We start from the raw sequence: 21,123 nt of genomic DNA on the forward strand, positions 1-21,123 counted from the left end.
GGACCACACAGAATCAGGACAGAGTTTTTGCCTGTTTCTTGTCTACAGAGAACATGATCAAGCCTGGCCTAGAAGAGGCCCCTTTCCGGTATGCAGTTACATTTATTTGGATTGTTTGTATGTACAAAATATTATATATTGGTAATGCACTATGAGTGTTCTTTAAGAAATAAACCATTGAATATACACGAATAAGGAGACGCTATGAAGAAAAATCATCTGAATATAAACACATCTTACTGACGCGGGATTGATCTAGGCCTAGGAGAGGTCCATTTCTGGACCGGGTGAATCTTGACGTCAACACGTGAGAGATTGAAGATCTTTATAAAGATTAACGACGATTACTATGCTTTAAGTTTCTCCCAATTAGGCGCACTGGTTCCATAATCTTATTTTGCAATAAATCTTTAGGTGTATGGCCAGATAAAAGGCCCATACACACTGGGCGACTTTGAGCTGAAAGCAGCTCAAAACAGCAAGTTTGAGCGGCTTTCAGCTCAAAGCTGCCCAGTGTGTATGGAGCGGCGATGAGCTGTGAGCGCTGCTGCTCGCTCCCGCATCATCACTGGGCAAGCTGTTCATCTGCTGGTATTACCAGCAGATGAGCGGCCTTGAGGACAGCTTTACATAGCGCTACACTATGCAAAGCCATCCTCCCCCTGCTGATGGCACCGGGCAGGTGGAAAGCAGCTCAGTCTGTATGCACTGAGAGGCTTTCCCCCCCAGCGATGATAGCGATCTTTACTGTCCACACACGCTGGGCATAGTCACCAGTGTGTTTAGACCTTAACTAAGAATGTCTGTTGGAAGACACTGGAGCCTTTACAACAGCCTAAAAAGTTATTGTAGCAGGCTGAGAGGACACCGGATTGGTCAAATACCAAACACCTGCATTTGAGTAAAAATCCCCAGTTACTTCTCACAAATGCTTACTGACTGTCAATCACTCTGCATGTAAACCCTCTGATATGTACATGTACAGTATAAATATTGGCATGGCCTCCACCTCTAAATCAGGCCCTAAGATCACAAAATGCAGTCAAAATTAGATTATGATATCTCATGTTTTCTGATGCTTTCACATTGCCTATTATGTTATTTATCAACAAAACCTACCCACAATCCTGATGTTTATTGTTGCAGCATCCTCCATATTTTCTATCTGCACAGAAAGACCATATTTTCCAGAGTGAGCCCGTTCAGCGGATCGGATGAAGAGGATGGTGTCCACTTCACTAGTTCTGAAACTGACTTGCTTCGCATCCAAAGGCTGGCCCTCTTTTGACCATGTAACCTTTGGTCTTGGTTTTCCCTGTACGTTTTGTCAAGGCAGAAATGATGAAACCATTATATTCAAATTTGCAAATCATTGTCCAATGTACACAACATTATTCATTCTTTTCCTTTCATCACTTCATCCATCGGATATCTTACCTGGAAGGGGATAACCAGATTAACTTGCTCTCCGACTCTCTTAATATATGTCTGCCGGAGGTGTCGTGGTAAACGAATCTTTGGTTGTTCTATTAAATAAAAAACATGTAAATGAACAAGCAAAAAAAAAATGTTCAAAAGCTTTATAAATATATATACCGGGATGAATCTAGTCACAAAAAAAATTATTTAGTTTGAATCTATCATTATATCCCATAAAATCCAACAATAAAATAGTTCAGACGATATTGTCTCAGTTAGTACATAAATCAAATGAACAAAAGCGCAGGGTTCCCATCACCTTGTGCTTGGAGTTATTGCTCAATCCAGCAGTGCAGGAGCCCAGATATTGTATGGAAGCAGAACAGATACAGTATAAAGCAGAACATCAGCTGTAGCCACGCATTGCAGCACAGCTGGCACAAGTGTGCCCATGATTAGTGCGCATGGTCACGTCATTAAACCCTATGGGAGGCATTTAATCCCGGGTCATGACTGTCAATACGTTCCGACAGCCATGACCGTGGCCCGTTTTCATTTTGCTCATCCATAAATCGCCAGGTGGGATTCAATGTCTCGCATGCCAATCAGCGAAAAGGGGGCGTGTCCACATAAACGGCTGTGGATTGTCGAGATCCGGCCGTGATTGTGACAATTCACGGCCGATCACGGCAAAACGGGCGTGACAACTTTTAAAGTTGGGCCCATTCTGTCGATCTGCCTCTTCAATGCTGTCGGTCATGACAGCATTGAATAGGCACCCGCCCCTATTTCCCCCATCGGAAATAGCGACAGGAATTGAACACCCCTCTATGGGCGATATTCACTGCCCGACACACGATAGAGCAGGACGCAATGTGTAAACCCATGCCATGCCAAAGATGAATGCTGCTTCATCTGTATGCTTGTGGCCGGATTGACTGCACATTCAGAATGAAGTGTGCATGGGGGGGGGGGGGGGGGGGGGGTCATAAATCACTCTGCCACACTTATCTTTTTGGCTGCTCGGTCAAACACCACAGCAATCAATATCACCTTGTTACAGAAACCAATCTGGTTGAAATTTAGGTTTACTTGAACAAATTGAGGACCGTTGTAGTTGTCCGCACAGACTGAGACCAATGTCTTTTAGTTCAGTTTTTCCAGATATAATTTTTTATATAAATATATAATGTATATTGAGGAACACAATGACAAAAATGGTTTGCACTGTGCTGTTATATAAGTTAAAATGAGACCCATTGGGGCACTTGTAATAGCATCCAAGTTCCCCAGAGGTGGAAGATGCTGGCTGATGGGTTTGCCTTGTACATGAATGCCATGTTAAAAAAAAAAGTCTGAGTTCGACCGGCATCCAGCACCTCCTGCAATTTATGAAGCTATTACATATATGATCTTTTGTGCATTAATGCACCTTAAAATGTCACATGACCGCAACATAAAATAATTGCCTGTTTTTGCAGATCATGTATTAAATGAAGATAGACAAACTGGTTGGCTTATTTTAAATGACGAGGATGAGTAGTTTGGGGGACTTACGGACAATCTCCCGGATGGTGACAGGCTGAGAAAGGGAAGTTGGCTCACTCTTTCCTGCAATATTCACAGCAATCACTCGGAATTCAATCTTCTCTCCTGTAGGAAGATCTTTAACAGTGTATCCGCATCTTTCTACCAGCTCCTGGTTGGACGCAGTCCAGTCCGTTGCTGTTAAAATACATAAAGACATTCAAGCCTCTCTGGAACATGAGAAAGAAGTTGGCCCCTATTTTGTTGATATACGGGCCCCTATAATGACATATTAACGCCTGTTACTATAACCCAAATTCACAGTCCTGACAGACAGCAAGTCTTGCGAGATATTGATGCCGCTTTCCTTGAGATCAATACTGTAGCTCCAATGCAACCACTTTCTAAATTGAACAGTGGAGTTAGCAGCTGAGAGGACAGACCGGAGCCAAGTAAATTCTGCCCGCCTGCTTGGTCATCAGTTTGTGGTGTGTTACTCAAGCTTTGGGCAGCAAACTGTTCACCCTATGAGGATGCACCCCCATACGATAGGCCTTTAAGCCAGTCCTGTGTATGCAAACATTTGCATCTGTGCACAAGGATCTGTGTGACTCACAAACAGTCCCATTGTAAGGACAATGTAAGGACTACACACTTTATCAGGCCAGGGTCTTGTAAAGCAGTAAATAAAATCACTATTACACTAAACTTGGTGTTATAACCAAAAGTAATGGTCACAAATTAATTGATAGTTTGTGTTCTCATTCATTTTGATTCGCCAATGACTGTCTTAATTTGCATAAGTAATAGTTACATGTTAATATGTAGATTCCGGGCCCTAAATCTGCATATGGCATCTAGTAATGCCATATGCATGAACATTTTGGCCAATGATGGCTCTTGTGGTAAGAGCTATCCTTTGTGGTGATGGGACTTCCAGGTTTACTAATGCGTTCAGTGATGAACGTGCAGCTGGGGCTGCTCGGAGGAATCTCAAAGCAAGATCCATGATAGCAGCCCATAGGTTTCTATGGGTAATGGTGATCTGAAGATGGCTTGGTTCACTACATCAAAACCCTGGATTGTAAAGCATTTCGGGCTTGGTACATATGTGGACTGCAGCCAAACCTCCGAAAAGTGCATTTTCGAAAAGGTTTGGTTGTATCTTGCCCTTAGACTGCCCATTAGGGTAGCCAATCCCGGGGCATTTTTTCAATCCCCGGGATCCTGGGATTGGCTTTCCTAATAAAAAGACACCCTGGCTGCCCCACATTTACTTACATTTGAGGGTGCAGCAGGGTTGCCAGGAGCCCGGTTGCTGGGTGGGGGGACAGGTCATCCATGCTGCTGGCTGGGTGCGGGCTGGCGTGCTGGCTGGGTGATCAGGTGGGCTTGCTGGCTAAGCGGGTAGCGTGGCATAACACTGCCGGGCGCGACCTCTTCCTGCGCAGCGTGACCTCTGATCTCGCCAAGCTGCGCAGTGCTGCCGGGAGAAGTCGGGCATGCGCAGTCTAATCCCGAAATCCCAGGATTGGAAACTCCAATCCCGGGATTGAAATCCCGGCTTTTTGGGGGCCAAATCCCGGGATCCCACCGATCCCTGGATTGGCCACCCTACTGCCCATGTAGACTGATTTACATTTGTATCTTTTGTAGAATACTAATACAGAAAATAAAGAACATTTTCCTTATAAATATTATATAGTGTCTATTCAATTTTGTGTGCAGACTTCACTTTTTGCATCACAAAAAGTTTATAAAAACTTACATCCCTCTTTGCGGTATTCAATGAGATAACCATCAATTCCTCCAGCTCCGATACGATCTGGTGGTCTCCACTTCAGAGTGCAGGTAGTATCTGTGACATCCTCTACGGTCATGTGCAGAGGTTCACTTGTTGGAGCTGCAAAAGAGATATGATTAATATTCACCTTTCTTTGAAATGCCCACTCCAAGTTTTCTTTGAAATGCCCATTCCAAGAGATTGCAGGGATGTCATGACACTTGTGTATTGCGATCATAGCATATACGTAGTCTTTTGACAATTGCTCCATTGTGCAAATATCAGCCAGTGCATAACCACCCCTGTTTCACAAATTTGAAATAACTAAAAAAGGAGGGCATTCGAAACCTTTAAACAAGACGGGACACCCAAATCATTTGCCGCATATAAAGAATGTAATAAGAAATGTAAACAATTAAGGTTTCTAAATTAGAGACTGAGGGGCAGATTTATTAAGCTCGGTGAAGTGATAAAGTGTCTGCTTTTTATCACCAGCCAATCATCTCCTACCTGTCATTTTTCAAACCAAGCCTGTAGTTTTACAGTTTGGCGTTGATTGGCTGGTGATAAAAACCAGACACTTTATCACTTCACCAAGCTTAATAAATCTGCCCCTGAATGTAAAATAGCGGCAGATAGCAAATCTAATGCCAAAAAATTCTACAGTTATATAAACGGGAAACGGTTAAGGAAGGAATATATTGGCCCACTAAAACATAAGCAAGGTACCCTGGTAATAGAAGGAAAAGTGAAAGCGGAATTATTCAATGAATTTTTTGCTTTGGGAAGAATCTTTAGAAGATTTCCCACAGATTAAATGCTCAGCTTTTGATTGCTCCCAAACTGTGTGTTTGAGTGAGGAAATAGTCAAAAAATAGATTACAGAACCTAAATAGTAACAAATCTCCTGGCCCGGACAAAATACACCCTAGGATACTAAAAGAATTGAGTTCTGTCATAGCACTAACATTATATCTGATATTCGAGGAATCAATAAACTCAGGGATGGTACCAATCGACTGGCGAATAGCTAACGTAGTACAGGTTGAGTATCCCGTATCCAAAATGCTCGGGACCAGGAGAATTTTGGATAACGGATTATTCCGTATTTCGGAATATTTTAATATTTCAATGATGTATTTTGAAGTATCTTGCATTTATGCTGTATAAACACATAATATACACACAAATATATTTTATTACCACATAAAATACACACAAACATATTTTAATTGTTCAAAAAACAAGGTTTCAAAACGTGAAACAAAATGTGTGTACTATCTCAGCACTGAATTTGAATGCCAAGCAATCATTGTCTTGCACATATATAGTGCCAGTTACATATCATGTCCCCAGTGATGCTGTTACATATGTCCCCAGTGAGTTTTTAGCAAAAAAAATATTTTTTTTCACTTTCTGGAATGTCCGTATTTCGGAATAATTCGGATAACGGATATTCGGATACGGGATACTCGACCTGTACCAATATGGAAGAAAGGTAGCAAAACGAACCCTGAAAATTATAGGCCGGTCAGCCTTACATCCATTGTGGGAAAAATATTAGAGGGAATAATAAGAGATAGTATCCAAAATTTCTTAGAACAGGAAAAAGTAAAGGGCTGGACTTAGGGAAATCTGTTGATGTAATACTGCTTGATTTCGCTAGAGCTTTTGACACAGTGCCTTATAAAAGGCTATTAATAAAACTAGGTAATTTAGGGTTAGGAGATAAATTTTGTAATTGGATTAAAAACTGCTTACACAATTGGGGACAGAGAGTGGTGGTAAATGGCATACATTCCAGCTGGGGTAAGGTCCAAAATGGAGTCCTGCAACTTTCAATATTGGGACCCACCTTGTTTAATATATTCATTAATGATATTGGAAGTGACATACTGTAGTGAGTAAAATTGCAATATTTGCAGACGACACAAAATTGAATAAGGAAATTAACTCAGGAGAGGATGGGGAAACACTACAAAGTGACTTTATTAAACTGGAAAGGTGGGCGGAAAGGTGGAAAATGCGGTTTAACGTTGAAAAATGTAAAGTAATTCATTATGGGAACAAAAGTGAACAAGCTACTTCTAGGCTAAATGGAGTTATTATAGGAAATTCTGCTGTAGAGAAGGACTTGGGGGTCATCATAGATGAAAAATTGGGTAATAGTGCACACTGCTCAAGTGCAGCAGCAAAAGCAAACAGGACACTGGCATGCATTAAAAGGGTTATGGATTCAAGGGATGCCAATATGATAGTGCCACTTTACAAGGCATTGGTGAGACCACACTGGGAATATTATGTTCAGTTCAGTTAGTTCTGGGCACCGCACCTTAAAAAGGACATAAATTAATTGGAACAGGTACAGAGAAGGGTGACTAAGCTAGTAAAAGGTCTTGAATCACTAGAATACAAAGATAGGTTAACCAGGCTGAATATGTTTTCACTGGAGAAATGGAGGTTGAGAGGTGATATGATTAGTATGTTCAGGATTGGAAATCATATAGAACTGGGAGATGATTTGTTCACTAACAGGCCTATAGTTAGGACACAAGGGCATGTACTGAGGCTCGAGGAAAATAAATTCTGTACTGAATTAGGAGGAGGATTCTTTACCATTAGAGCAGTAAAATTCTGGAACTCATTGTCGGTGAGGGTAATTACAGCAACTACAGTGGTTCATCAAGTGTCAAATTGTATATGAGCCTCACAGGGAGCTGCAAAGCGGCTCACAGGAGAATTGAGTCCGACTTGTCCTAAGGACAAGTTGGCCTTAAGGCTGATGTATTACGGATACTGCACTTTGGGGGTGATTCAGCTTCATTCGGCCCACAGTAAATTTGCTGCGGGATCGATGTTGCGGCTGTGCGCATGTATATCAGTAAATATACGCTTGTGCATGGCCTCTGTGCGAACGCCTTCAGGAGGCGTGCAGTGGGCGGACAGGGGGCTGGCACATGGTGACGCCCAGTGTTTCCTGGGTGTGCCCACAAAAACGGTCAGTGTGTTGAGAAAAATGCTGGGCATCCCCATACGAATGCAGGAGGGTCAAAACCTGAATGGGACGGGCGCCTGATGTCACATGACGTTAGCGCGCGCCCTTTTCTTGGCTATTTGCTAGTCAAAGCAAAGACAGTCTAAACTGACTTTAATTTGCAAATGACTAAAGCATAATTCGATGGTCGGCGACCATTTTCGGCTGAACGCTCGCATGCGAATGCATATGTGAGTGTACACATCCATTTGCATGCTGCCGCGTACATTCACTGGCGGTCGGGGGTGTGCATTCGATTGCCCATCAAATGGTGTTAACCTTGTATAAGGCAGAGTATGTCTTGTTACATGATAATTATTGGCTTGGCCACACACACTTTAAAATCAAGCATTTGAAAGCACCCCATAATACCATATATTTACATTTTGCAGAAAGCACATTTACAATAGAAGGATATGCGCTGACATCTATATGCTCTACGTATAGCGCTGGTATGGTAGACGATGTGGAACAATCTCAGTATTGGCTCAATTCTTTTCTGTGAATATTACGCTATTATGGAATGTATTTTAATAACTCAGCAGCTGGCACTCACCGATGGGCATGAATGGCTTGGAAGTATTAGCCTGTTGTGATATACCGATGGCATTGACAGCAAAGACTCGAATTTCATACAGGATCCCTTCAATCATCTTTACTGACTGGTATGTCAGGTCTGTGTAGAGCTCAAAGTTCATCTTCATCCATCTCTGACTGCCTTTCTTTTTCCTTTCTATGAGGTATCCTAAAAAATACCCCAAGCAAATAAAAATCATCAGCTTATTGGTTCTGAACAGTAATATATTTATTTAAACATTTAAATTTGTGTAATAAGGGGACTCATTTCATCAGTGAATATAACACCATCAAGTACATGTAGCTCACCTGTTACCTCCTTTCCGCCATCATATGCGGGGGGCTCCCAAATAACGCTAGCCCAGTCCTCCCCAACACTGGTGATACGGACATTCTCTGGGGGGTCGGGGACATCTTAAAAAGGTAAAAATATATAAAAATGGATTACATCTGGAGAAGGCTACCAGTATATTGTCCAATATACATCATTAAACAAATGATTGAGATAACGAAATTCAATAATGTTCAATTTACCTACAACTTTGATGATCAGAGTAGCCTTGTCCTCTCCAACAGGATTTGTCACTATTATATTGTAAGAACCTTCATCGGACCTCTCCGCTCCTTCAATTACAAAGCTGCTTAACTCAGTTCTAAGTTCAACATGCACCCGTCCTTCTGAATCCATGAATTCCTGTTAAAAGGTAAACAGTACACTGATATAATATTAAATTATATATATATATATATACATATATATATATATATATATATATATATATATATATATATACAGTCCAAGTCTAGAGCAGCACACCTTAACCTGAGCAATATGGACGCGGTGCCTTCCACTCCCCCTCAGGGTACATACATCACTCCAGATGGCGGCACTCGACAAAATAACGGAATGTCCAAGCAGGTAAGTAGATCAACGTTTCGAACCTTTTACTTAGTTCTTCAACAGGATAGATATCCTGATGAAGAGCTAAGTAAAAGGTTCGAAACGTTGATCTACTTACCTGCTTGGACATTCCGTTATTTTGTCGAGTGCCGCCGTCTGGAGTGATATATATATATATATATATATATCAGAAAAAAGATACCCAGCGCACAAGTCCTTTAGTATAAGGCAATGTAGTCCACAATGATATCCACCATGTGTGCAGTTTCTTTCAACGGATCCTACCAAAGATCCAAGGATAGGTACTTGCAAAAAAGATAGAGAAAAACGCACCAATGAGCCAAATATAAACAACACTTTTTACTTGTTTTTATGCTCACATACATAGGGGTTTAAAATCATATGCTTGCCAGCCACATGTAACATCCGATCTCAGCACAAGATGATCTGCGGAATATGCAGGAAAGGAACCCGCTCAGCCACCGACCAGGGACCACGGACTCAACGCTCACCGCTCTCTGGACACAACTGCAAGTGCAGGATACACCGGTGGACAAAAGGACGTCTCCACGTCGGACCAAGTTAGCCACGCCCAACGCGTTTCATCAACAGGAAGGACTTCATCAGGGGGAAGTCCTTCCTGTTGACACTGTTTATATTTGGCTCATTGGTGCATTTCTCTCTATCTTTTTTGCAAATATATATATATATATCCTATATATTTAGCCAGATCTGTCAATCAGTGTGTGTGTGTGTGTGTGTGTGTAAAACGCTGGGAGGAGTTACATGCATTATACAAACACAGTCCAACAGATCTGGCCAGCCCTGCAGCAGATCAGGGTCGGGAGCAGCCAGGTCAGACTCAGGAGAGCAGTGCAGCTGAAAACGCAGTGAAGAACTGCGGCAGCAGGATCATTGGAAGTGGCAGTGGTTGCGAGAGAGCCGGGGTGCGGGAGCAGTGTAAGAAGCCGGCAGAAGGAGGCAGTGAGTATACACTCACTGGTTCTCCTGCTCCCACTGCCGCTTCTGATGATCATCTCTGTGACCCCCCCCCCCATATCTCCCAACTTGCAGACAGATGGTGGACACTGAGAAGAGCGCCTACGGCATGGCGAAATTTTAGGGGGCGTGGCCTAATTAAAGGGGGCATGGCCTATACTTGCGGCTGTCCCGTGAGGCCACACCCATTTTGGGGGCATGACCGAGAGACTCTGTGAGCCTCTAACCATGCCCCCAGCCCCCTGGCAATAATAAAAATGCGCACAGCTTTTATTAACTGCTGCTCAGCAGCCGATAGGGCAGGGGTGGGGAATCTCAGGCCCGGGGGCCGTATGCGGTAGGATATATTTCACTATACTCCAATATCTTATGTGCATAATTCAAAATATTTTTTGCTTGTTTAATTAATGGCACCTGTGTTTTTTCACCCTTATTATCAAGTATAACTTGTTTGAGGGTGTACCCATTTTTTACCTGATCCACCATTTTTGACTCCGTGACCAAAATAATAGATGAACCTGTAGATGTAGATGTGGCATATCTAGACTTTAGTAAGGCATTTGACACTGTCCCACATCGCAGACTGCTAAATAAACTTCAATAAAGGGGAAATGGATTTATTCCGCACTGAAATGGTCCTATTGTTGGCCTTTTTGTGTTGTATCTGCTATCTCTTAAATATTCAATACTCAATTCCTTTAGGATATTGGTTTGTTAGTCTATTCAAGTAAGAGAGGTGGTGCTACCCTTCTCTGATACATACTGTAGGTATACAAAAAAAGGGAAGGGATAGTGGAGAAACAATGGAGAAACAATGGGTGCACACTGCAGATAACATTATTAGGCATCCAACTGATACTTGAACGTTTAAAATGTAACTTTTATTATACACGATAATTAAAAAAGAAGTGTACTGATTACACCATCTTATTAGAACAATAGTATAGAAGTGCAAAAAAGTTTAGAAAAGTGGTTAAAATAAAGGGGGATGTGGATGCTCTTCTGTGTCTGTGTCCCCCTGACTCCTTGTGTCAACTCTCCTTGTCACTTTGAGGCGAGGATGCTGCTTTAAATATGCTTATTTGTTTTATCTCTGACCTTAGTGTATTAACTGTCTGTTCCTGCTATATTTCCTATTCCCAGCAAATTGCTTGGTACTATTGTGTAAGCCAGGGGTTCCCAATCTTTTTCTAATCACGGCACCCTAGAGTATCAGAATTTACCCCTCGGCCCCAAAAATTATATGTCAAACTAAGTAGATTGTGTTTATATGTGCTTCTTAGGTTCAGTTATGTGGTAAAGAGCAGGATTTGGTTCTGATTGTACACATTTTATGATTGACAGCCACCAGCACTGGTTTTATCCAGAAATAATTGATCATAAATAATTTGAATTGGTCCTGGATGACCAACCCGAGGCACCCCAGGGAGCCTAGGCGCACAGTTTGGGAACCACTGGTGTAAGCAGTATCCTGCTACAATGTTGCCCTTTTATCTTCAAGGCAACCTTGTTGAGGATAATTAGATACAGTTATGTTTCACTTTTGGTCTGATGTGAGCTATCTTTTTATTGTCCTCACCTTACACTGTCTGTCCTTTTATTGCTGTCTTTTAGTGTATCACAGCTTCTTTATTCTAGTACGGTAATTATACTGATTTGGGGATTAGAGCCTGCATATTGCCCTCCTATTTAATAGTGTTTCAGCAATATTTATTGTTCTGGGTCACCTAGCACATAATTTGCTACTTCTTATAGTTTCGCAGTTACTGTAGCTATCAATGGGGCAGATGTATTAACCAGCGTTAAGTGCAAAAATGCACTTAACGCTGGTTAACTGGGGGGGGGGATTACGATTTTGCTAATGTATTACTAGCGCACCTAACATGCGCTAGTGACAGCCCGCCGAGTTACGCTCGGCGGGGCTGTCCCTGCAATCCCCCCCAGGGATTAACGGCCGGGGCGATGTATTAACAGCCTTCAAGGCGTTAATTCGCCCCGGCCGCTTCGCCAGCTCAGGGCTAGCGTTGTCCTATCCCCCACTATGGGGACAACGCTAGCCCTGCGTCTGGCTTGGGCTGCGCTGGAGAACTCGCGGTTTTTGCGAGATCTCGCGCATGCCCAGTGCGGCCGGCCGGGGGACAGGAGATAGCGCATCAGTATTAACTGATGCGCTATCTCCAGAAAGGGACATCGCCGAAGGGGGGAGTTAACGCTCCCCCGCTTCGGCAGACAAGATGTTAATACATCTTGTCGATGTCCCTTCCTGCTTCGCCTCGCTATTGAGGCGAAGCAGGAAGTATCATAGCGGCGCGATAAGCGCTGCTATGATACATCTGCCCCAATGTATGCTACTTAACTGTCCCACAGCAACGTCTCCGTAGTTATTAGGGAGAGTAGGTTGTTCTATTATTTATAAGGATGACCATTTGCTGCTGCTTTTATAAAGATAACCATTTATTTAGCTTATTAGCGTTTTTGTTGGTTTTTATGTGTTTCAGCAGGCTCTATTGTTCAATGTTAGATATTTGTGGTATACACTATCCAATCTCCCTTCATGTAATTTGTATACAATCACTTTTAGATGTTTGCGGTGCACTTGTGATACACACCATCCAATCTTTCTCTGTACACTTTATATATCGCCCTTTTCAGATGTTTACAGTACGCTCCTGATCCACACTATCCAATCTCTCCTTATGTGATTAGTATATAACCACTTTTAATGTTTGCTGTACACTCACTTGTATTTTATTATGTTTGTGAGCTAGTGATAGTCTTTATATTATGTCACTCAGTGCTGTCACAGTCTTGTCCTGTGCAGTCTGAGAGCATTAGCCGCTTTCTCTGGTATTTGTGTTTGCAAGAGACAGGCTCCATTGCACACTGTCCGGTGATTACAGTATACCCCGTCCAGTTCCGCTCTGTCATATACAATCACTTTCAGATATTCATTGTGTGTATTTTCATTTACTTAGTGTGGTTTGTATGTTTTATCGCCTATTGTAATTCTCTGTAATAGAGAGCTGCTGGAGATCGTTACTGTCTGTCACTCTGCGCCGCAGCCTTTCACCCTGTGCAGTACGTGAACACTTGTCCGCTTCCCCTGGTATTGGGAATGCGGTGACAGTAGAGTTTAAAGCACTTGTTTTATAACACACATAGGGGCAGATGTATTAAGCCTGGAGAAGAGATAAACTGGAGATAAAATGGAGATAACATGGAAGAGATAACGCACCAGCCAATCAGCTGTGTTTGAAATATGACAGTTGGGATCTGATTGGCTGGTGCGTTATCTCCTTCCACTTTATCTCCAGTTTATCTCTTCACCAGGCTTAATACATCTTCCCCATTAAGGGAGAATTGTAGATTGTTACTGTATACTGTTTTGCACAGCACCCGTTCGCCGCGTGCAGTATGTGAGCGCTGTCCGCTTCCCCTAATATTGGGTATGCGGTACCAGCGCAGCAATACGGTCTGAAACAATTGTTTTCTCAGACACATACAAGTAAAGATTGGAGATGGTTACTATGTGTTACTATGCGACACCGCCGTGTGCAGTATGTGAACGCTGCCCGCTTCTCCTTGTATTGGGTATACGGTACTGGCGTAGCAATGGGGTCTGGAACAGTTGTTTTCTCAGACACACGCAAATAGGGATTGGAGATAGTTACTGTGTATCACTATGCACCGCTGCCGCTCGCCACGCGCAGTATGTAGACACTGCCCGCTTCCCCTAATATTGGGAATGCGGTGCTATCGTGACAGTGAGGTCTGGGACAGTTACTTTATTTAGCACACACAAGGAGTACAGTAGACATTTTCAGGCATTTATCTAGGTTGCATTCCTATGTTTTAAGGCTATCCTACATCACGCGCCTATGCGCATTTCACCGGTCAAGCCGCTAAATAAACTTGAAAGTGTGGGATTGGATTATAAAACAATTAAATGGATAAGAACCTGGTTGCAGTATAGGAAACAGACAGTTGTAGTAAATAGAGTGCATTCTATGGAGGGACATGTTACCAGTGGAGTACCCCAGGGATCTGTAATTGGACCAGTGCTCTTTAATATCTTTGTGAGTGACATTGCAAACGGTATTGAAGGGAAAGTATGCCTTTTTGCAGATGACACAAAGATATGCAACAGGAGGGGTAAATCAAATGACTGATGATCTAGGTAAACTTGAGAATTGGTCAAGAGCATGGCAACTACAGTTTAATGCTAAAAAATGCAAAGTTATGCACTTGGGACTCAAAAACCCAAAAGCTCAATATAATATCAAGGGTACTATAACGGAAACTACTGCGGAGGAAAGGGATCTAGGAGTCACTATTTCAAGTGATTTAAAGGCAGGAAAGCAGTGTAGCAAAGCAATGAGGAAGGCTAGTCAGATGCTTGGTTGCATAGGAATCAGTAGCAGAAAAAAAGACGTAATAATGCCACTTTATAGGTCCTTGGTATGGCCTCATCTGGAATACTGTGTCCAGTTCTGGAGACCATGGGCCAAATGTAATAGGGTGAGAGTTTCAGAAAGTGTGAGATTTTGGGAGAGTTTTCCCATGTTTTTTAAAGCAGCAATCAATTACATGGCAAATTCAATCTGGTTTTGCAGTGTAATTGATTGCTGCCTTAAAAAACATGGGAAAACTCTCCCAAAATCTCTCACTTTCGGAAACTCTCACCCTATTACATTTGGCCCCATATCTTCAGAAGGATATTAATACATTAGAGAGTGTACAAAGAAGTGCAACTAAAATGGTGCATGGCCTACATCACAAAACTTATATGGAAAGACTAAAAGATCTTAACATGTATAGTTTGGAGCAGAGAAGGGAAAGGGGGGACATGATAGAAATCTTCACATATATCAAGGGTTTTAACATAGTACAGGAGGGAAGTTTTCTTCAAAGGAAAAGAAGTAATAGCACAAGAGGACATGCACTGAAACTGGAGGGAGGTAGGTTCAGGGGAAATGTTAGAAAGAAATACTTCACAGAAAGGGTAGTGGATAAGTGGAATAGCCTCCCATCAGAGGTGTTAGAGGCTAAGACAGTAGAACAATTTAAACATGCTGGGATAGGCATATGAATATCCTTACAAAGAAATAAGGAATAAAAAGGATTGGGATTACCTGAAGGATAAAAAAGGGGCAGACTAGATGGGCCAAATGGTTTTTATCTGCCATCAAATTCTATGTTTCTATGTTTCTATATGATAAATATTGTCCATTGCTAGCTACTTGCCTTTTCTCCTTTGAACCAGGTAACAACTGGTGCCGGTTCTCCAGTGATTGGAACATCAAAACGTAGTTTGTTTCCAGCCACAACAATAATGGTGTTGACATGCTCACCGCCAGAGCAATCAAGGTGGATTTTGGGTGGTTCTAGAGAAACGAGATGAAAGGTCCAGTAGTTTCCATTGGTGACGTGATGACATAAATTTATATAGTTTATTTTTTTTGCTGATAATGATGTGCTTGTATCACTTTAATGTAATGTAAAAGAAAGGGCTCTGCTGCTGCTACTACTACTACTACTACTACTACTACTACTACTACTGCTACTACTACTACTGCTACTACTGCTGCTTCTACGTTATGCCTTATTAAAAAAATACATTATTTATGTATATAGATCTGGCCATCCTATTCTCAGTGGAGCTTGGTATAATATTATCTACAGTCTAAATAAAGGTATTTTATCCACAAATTCATAACTACATTTAAAATTGTGTATTATTGTATAAAGTTCAAACTTATATTTTATTTTACATGACAGATGTAAAATTACTCTGACATGATATCCTTTTTAAAGTAAACCGAATGCCTCTGTGTTAGATCCTCTTCTTGCAAACACTAGTCTTGACTGAGATGCGGTTGCAGTGCTGATGCAGCAACAATTCTTTTCGGTGGCACAATGACTAGGCAACACAAGCAATACAGCTGCCTAAACGTTAACAGAGGTGCCCACAAAAGCCATTCCAACATTCTCAGCAACTGAGTATTCCGTCTCAATGCAGATGTGAGGATCATAGACTCCCTGAGCAGAATGAATGCATGAATTGCATGTTTTATTGTATGAGATTACAGTTATTTGCACAACACGGCTGCATTACCTCCCATAGTCTCTCCCTATCAAGCACTCTTTGTTTCCTCACTATGAGCAGAAATGCAATGGTACCTGACATTAGTACATAAGGGAAATGTAGACAAAACCCGAAACCAAGCTTTTGGCTGCATTTTCCCTTTAGTACATCCCACCCAATGTCAGGGTTGCCTTAACCTCCAGACCTTTTCAGGGGAGGGGACAGGGCTAAAAATGACACCAATTGCATCATTGTAGCCCCGCCCCCTCCTCAGAGACACAGGAATCAAGGTATTAGCTGTATGGGGGTGGGGCTTGATGAAGAATAATCTGATTGGTTGTCAAATAGCAACATTCCATCTTCAATAGAACTCCCATCTTAGTAAATAAACCCCAGTATGTCAATACTTACACTGTCGGCAGTCAAATGTCGACAGCATAATGTCAGCCCTAGAATGTGGCCATAATGTAATATTACAATGCTATAATTGACAGCATTCTTAGGGGGGTATTCAGACTTTTGCGTTAGGTAGTGTTAAGCGTAATCTGTTCACTTTTTCTTATTTTTTCGAATGCGAACTCTTATCAGGTATTCAAACTTTGATTTTTCCACAAAATCGTTGTTTGCGATTTTTGTGAAAGTTTCATTTCTTTCGACCTTTTTTATGCGAAAACTTCATATTTTCGCATTTTGCTTTTTCGTAATATCAGTGTCATTTTCACTTTGGAATGTTTTCTCTTATTCACACTTTTTTAACGAACTTGTCTTCGCACTTTTTTCGGTGTATTTACGGGATTCTGTTTTTTTTCTGCCGCGTCACCATTTTACATTACCATTCTCCTTTTTATTTGTTCATATTTGTTATATTCGTTTGTTCCTTTAAATGCATTAGTTTAATTTTTCCCATTCTTTTTACTAGAATTTATGTTATTGAATATATATTTAATTTTAAAGTAATATTATTTTTCTCCCATGATGCTCTGTTCTGACATGTGATCCATTTTTAAACCCAGAATGCAGTTCTTCCCTTGTGTAGACACTCCTGTTTGAGACTTCAGGGAGTTCACAGCATCGTGCAGTCTGCTGGTATTTGGATTCATTCGGCAAATGGCGTCTAATCACGAGGAGCGAATACTTATATAGACTGCGTAGGGCGGAAATGCGGAAAGAGCAACTCCCTCTTTTCACCTCATTGGTCACATTTCGCGGGTGAATATCTTTTCACTTTTCAAGTCTGAATACACGAAAACTTCGCATAAGTGAAATCACTTTGCATTGCGAATTAACCGAAAAATAAAACACATCGCATTTTATACACTTATCGGACATCTCTTAATACCCCCCTATAGCTGACATTATGATGTAACATTTTCACTATGTACAGCATGTCTAATAATTATCTACCTCTTGTTTGACAGACAGGCCCAAGTCAATGATTTGGACAAAAGTTACTGCTAAAACTGGTAGTTACTGTGCACACATAATTGGTAAGTCAATGAAAATATTCACTATATAAATTCTGAATCTCTTTTTTGGTATTCACCTCACCAGCACCTCTAGTCAAATACTAAGGTTACTCCTCCCTTTTTGTGAATCACTGTTAAATGATCTTAGCATGCTTACAGAACAAACCAACGGAAGCACTATATAAAATAATTTGTTTTTGCAGATTCTTACCTTGACGTGGAACATATTCAACCTTGATCTCTGCGAAAAAGAAAAGAAAAATATATTTTTTTAGAGATTATTATCTAAACATCAAGGTGTAAGTACAATAAAAAGAGTGAGGTTTCTGCATGTGTACATTCTGTTACATTTTGGACCTTATTCTGGTTGATTCACAAGCCTGCGAATGCTGATACACACGACCCCCTCGCAAGCCGTGTTCGTACGCACAGGCTGTGAATGGATGTTTAACATTAACATTCATTCACAGGCTGTGGGAGAACACCCACATCATTCGAATGTCACCGACCATCGAATGATGTGGAAGGCACACACACATCTAAGATTACTCTGAGGTAACCTTAGATGTGTGTGGGCATTCAGAAGGAAGTGGGTGATGATGTCAGCTGCCCACCCCCGGCACCCACATCACTGGGAGAGTGCCGTGGGAACACCCAGCATTTTCCATGGGTGCAACTATTTTCCGCCATCACGCCCCAAAGTACTTTGTTACATGATTATCGGTGGACCCCACACTGTCAGGGAACTACGGACACACCTCTGTATTCCCACTCACATACCTCTCAACTTTGAAAGTCCCATTAGCAGGACTTTCTGCACTGCAAAAAAGGAGCCTGTCCAAATGTGGGTTTGGGTAGAGAGAGCGGGGCTGAGCACCGTGACCCCAGTTTGCATCATTTTGGCGGTGTGCCCAGAGCTTCCTGAGCAGCTGGGCTGTCCACCGGCTCAATCCCCGCACTGAATTTACCAATTCCCGACTGTTCTGCCAAGTAGAGCAGCAGTGATCGCCGACTCCACAAACCTGTTCCTCCTGCTTGCAGGACACTGCGACACGCGGAAAGGACAGCTGGACAGTCGTCAATTAGTGGGTCAGTTGGGAGGTATGCAATCACTATTTATTTGAAAGTACTAAAATACCACCAAAGGGGAGTGGCTATGCCCGTTTGCCTTGGCCATGCCCTCTTAAGTCGTTTCCTTACTGTATAAAAAAGTGTTTATATATACATGTGTTTAGGATGTAAATTACCTAGGAAGTTCAATTTGGCAGAAAGAGTCAAAGCAAATCCATCTGGGACAAATGTGTAATCAGCTTCATCTTCTGGTCGGACATCATCAATCACTAACTTGTGGATCCTATAATGGTAAATGTATCACCTGTTTTTTATCCTGTTAAACATTTCAATTCCCATCAATACCCCTTATATAAACCTTGGCTATAATTAATCAAATGTCTATTTTTTTTGTTTATTAGCATTTTATGAGTGACAGACAATTTGTGTGAAGTCAGCATCCACATGTGTTTCATCAAACATTTAGAGGTGTATCTCGAAAAGGATAAAAAGCCTAAGGGGGAAAACAATTAGGGGGACATATACTAAGATGTGTATTGTACTTCACATGTGATGTTGCTATGGGCAACCAATCAGATCCTGTCTACTATCTTCTAGAGGGTGCAAAATAAATAAGAAGTAGATTCTGATTGGTTGCCCATAGCAACATCACATGTGAAGTAGAACACACATCTTAAGGCCCCCATACATTAGGCCGACTTGTCCTTAGGACAAGTCGGACCCAATACTCCTGTGAGCCGCCCGGCAGCTCCCCGGGAGGCTCAAATACAATTTGGCACTTGATGAGCCAAATTTTACATGTGATAAATCGCTTGCGATTTATCACATGTACGGGGAGCTGCAGCGGGCGGTGAGGGGCATGGGGGCCGGTGGTGATCAGGGGCAGCAGTGGGGCGGGCAGCGGGGGTACTGAGTGCTGACCTGGGGGCGGTGTGGTCAGCAGCAGGGCTCATCAGGGGGACGCCGGAGCGGGGAGCGTGTCCTGACGCTGTAACTAGCCGGCAGCGCCTGTGTGTGATGATCTGGCCGGGCGGCGGGCGCTGTGATCATTCACATATATCATTCATTCAGCAGCGCTGCGGGACGGACGGGGCCGGGCAGTGGCGGCGGGTACTATATTTTTAAAACACCTGTCAAATGACTAGCCGTTCTCTGATTGGCTGAGAGCTCTCAGCCAACGGTCAGTCATTGGCTGAGAGCTCTCAGCCAATCAGAGAACGGCTAGTCATTTGACAGGTGTTTTAAAAATATAATACCCGCCACTGCCCGGCCCCGTCCGTCCCGCAGCGCTGCTGAATGAATGATATATGTGAATGATCACAGCGCCCGGCCAGATCATCACACACAGGCGCCGCCGGCTAGTTACAGCGTCAGGACACGCTCCCCGCTCCGGCGTCCCCCTGATGAGCCCTGCTGCTGACCACACCGCCCCCAGGTCAGCACTCACCGCCAGCTAAAGGTCCCAAGTCGGGTGGTCGGACGTGCAGCAGGTCCGACCACCCGACGCAGATCCGATGCGCACGGGACCGCGCATCGGATCTGAGGGGACATCAAAAGTAGCCGATTTTGGTCCGATTTCGCCCAGATCCGACTGATCTGGCCTAAATCGGACCAAAATCGGCTAGTGTATGGGGGCCTTAAGTAAATTCCCCCCTAATTGTTTTGTTGGTGGTCTTTGCTGTCGCATCACCTTGTAAATCTAAGGAGTTTCATTGATAACGCAATACTAGTTGTGTCACCACAATACCTGATCCATCGACATAAGTATAACTGAATGATGTTTGTGTGTGTATGAATGTTCCATGATAACTCTCGAATGCTTGAGCTAATTGTCTTCAAACGTTTCACACTACCTTACCATCTTAAGGGACCATCTAAGTTAAAAGATGGCCTTAAGGGTGCTGTCATAAGGGTCCATGCTATATCTGTTGTTTTCATGCATTGTGATATGTCGTTGGAAAGCCTATGACTTTCTGAATAGAACAGTGCTGCTGAAAGCACTGCTGGATCCCTGTAAAAAACACAGGGATGCGCGAATAGACGAACGGCTGAGCACCTGAACACCTGAGCGCTCAGCCGTTGGCGAGCTCAGGGAGGACAGAAACCTCCCATGGAGCAGAAGGGCACTACATACAGTATGGTAAAACCTATTTGCCAGTGCAGCCCACCAAGCACACCTGACAGTCCACCGCTTTAGGTAGGTGGGGTGCCCTTTCATGCATCTTCTTTCCCATTCATTCAACAGCAGAGAGCCCTCATGGG

General features: G+C 42.6%; 1 protein-coding gene across 1 annotated transcript in view; it reads right to left on the bottom strand.

Moving 5' to 3' along the window:
* MYBPC2 (myosin binding protein C2) overlaps positions 1–21,123 on the bottom strand; it is a 98,429-nt gene that overhangs the window by 36,024 nt on the left and 41,282 nt on the right. The window contains exons 15-24 of the mRNA XM_083161506.1: positions 19,038–19,144; positions 18,002–18,031; positions 15,484–15,623; positions 8,874–9,033; positions 8,649–8,753; positions 8,320–8,508; positions 4,715–4,849; positions 2,977–3,144; positions 1,438–1,526; positions 1,120–1,315 (exon numbers count right to left, since the gene is read on the bottom strand). Of these exons, the coding sequence (XP_083017632.1) occupies positions 1,120–1,315; positions 1,438–1,526; positions 2,977–3,144; positions 4,715–4,849; positions 8,320–8,508; positions 8,649–8,753; positions 8,874–9,033; positions 15,484–15,623; positions 18,002–18,031; positions 19,038–19,144 (1,319 nt within the window). The remainder of the gene's footprint in view (positions 1–1,119; positions 1,316–1,437; positions 1,527–2,976; positions 3,145–4,714; positions 4,850–8,319; positions 8,509–8,648; positions 8,754–8,873; positions 9,034–15,483; positions 15,624–18,001; positions 18,032–19,037; positions 19,145–21,123) is intronic.

Source organism: Crinia signifera, chromosome 19 (genome assembly GCF_055691185.1).
Source record: "Crinia signifera chromosome 19, ASM5569118v1, whole genome shotgun sequence".
In the NCBI taxonomy this organism is placed as follows: Eukaryota; Metazoa; Chordata; class Amphibia; order Anura; family Myobatrachidae; genus Crinia; species Crinia signifera.